The sequence below is a fragment of the Limulus polyphemus genome, unplaced genomic scaffold (assembly GCF_000517525.1).
Source record: "Limulus polyphemus unplaced genomic scaffold, Limulus_polyphemus-2.1.2 Scaffold7502, whole genome shotgun sequence".
In the NCBI taxonomy this organism is placed as follows: domain Eukaryota; kingdom Metazoa; phylum Arthropoda; class Merostomata; order Xiphosura; family Limulidae; genus Limulus; species Limulus polyphemus.
This window is the reverse complement of record NW_013673112.1, coordinates 32176-34046: the sequence shown is the minus strand read 5'-3', so window position 1 is coordinate 34046 and position 1871 is coordinate 32176. Positions and strand designations below refer to the sequence as shown.

Here is a 1871-nt window from a genome sequence, read left to right as displayed (position 1 = left end):
CACCTCACAACAAAACACTCATCACGTTTAAACAACCTTCTAGCACACCTCACAACAAAACACTCATCACGTTTAAACAACCTTCTACCATACCTCACAACAAAACACACATCACGTTTAAACAAACATAAGCCCAGTAGCTTCTTCCATATCTGTTTGGGTTAAACCTTTTCACCATGTGGGGGTGAAGAGAAACAAAAGTTTCTGACCATCCCGGGTTGTTTTTCAGGCCCCAAAATTTTCTTTGAGGCTGGGATTGGATTGAATGGAGTGAGTGTTATATATAACAATTCAAAACGTTTCTAAGAAAACCTGTGACCACTCAGAAACAAATGTCACGTAATAAAAAGGACGTAACACAGGCACCAAATTGTGACCATCACAGTTACATGTCATCTTTGGTGGGAATGCAGCAACCCCACAAAACAATAGATAAGTTCGTTGACCAGTCAAGTTACAGTAATAACCCAAGATGAATTTTGCTGATGACATCAAGTGGATTTAGTACATCTAAAATAGAACTTAAAAATATGTTGAAATTATGATATATTTATTCAAGGAGAGTAAGGTATGTGATATTCTGTATACTACAAGTATATGTTACTGTTGAGATTAAAGGGCAATCTGGATAACTACATTTACCAAGATTCTGTTAATAATTTATTTATCGATTAAAGTGGCTGTGTTTTGACTTATCAACAAATCTTGTGACATAATATCTGGCCTTTTAATTAGCTTGTAAACACGGAAACCTATCATGTTAATATATACAGGTCTCTTGATGAGTCTGCTTTGGAAGCTATCCAATGGCCAATTCCTAAATTGAGTTCAAATGATGGCAATTTGGAAAAGCCACGACCGACTACAGTGCCTCCTATTTTTGTTGATGATAGGTCACCTGACACAAATCGCAGTCAGTCACAGCCCTCCAACCACAGTCAGGTAGGCTTAGCTTGTATTTTTGTGATTAAAAAATTGAGTTCTGTTTCACATATACAGGAACAAAAAAACACACTTGTTTGTTGTTTTAATTGAATGTATCAGTACCGTCTAAAAGCCTTGTGTTCAGATACATTCCTTCTGGACAAAAATGAGTGTATGATGTAAGTTAGAAATTTCCTGATAAATAAATTAAGACCAATTGTTATTGAATACAAAACAAAAATCATGAATAGTTATAAAAAGAAGTGGAGGTTTGAGAATAATGTTTAAATCAGTTTTATTTCCTTCAGAAAATGTTATAATAGAAACCTACTACATGGAGTGGTTCAAGATGACATCTTTTAGCATTTCTTTATTAAGTTCTTGTTTTAGAAAAGACAGTGGTAAAATAAGTTCACTGTCATATTTCAGTGGTAAAATAAGTTCACTAGTCATATTTCTGTGGTAAAATAAGTTCACTAGTCATATTTCAGTGGTAAAGTAAGTTCACTAGTCATATTTCAGTGGTAAAATAAGTTCACTAGTCATATTTCTGTGGTAAAATAAGTTCACTAGTCATATTTCTGTGGTAAAGTAAGTTCACTAGTCATATATCTGTGGTAAAATAAGTTCACTAGTCATATATCTGTGGTAAAATAAGTTTACTAGTCATATTTCAATGGTAAAGTAAGTTCACTAGTCATATTTCTGTGGTAAAATAAGTTCACTAGTCATATATCTGTGGTAAAATAAGTTCACTAGTCATAGTTCTGTGGTAAAATAAGTTCACTAGTCATATTTCAGTGGTAAAATAAGTTCACTAGTCATATTTCAGTGGTAAAGTAAGTTCACTAGTCATATTTCTGTGTAGAGTAAACTACAATAGCTGGAACTGTGATAGAGTAAACTACAATAGCTGGAACTGTGATAGAGTAAACTACAATGGCTGG

General features: G+C 33.6%; 1 protein-coding gene across 1 annotated transcript in view; it reads left to right on the top strand.

Moving 5' to 3' along the window:
- LOC111089825 overlaps nt 1-1871 on the top strand; it is a 10465-nt gene that overhangs the window by 2942 nt on the left and 5652 nt on the right. The window contains exon 2 of the mRNA XM_022402967.1: nt 774-942. Coding sequence (XP_022258675.1) covers nt 774-942 — 169 coding nt within the window. The remainder of the gene's footprint in view (nt 1-773; nt 943-1871) is intronic.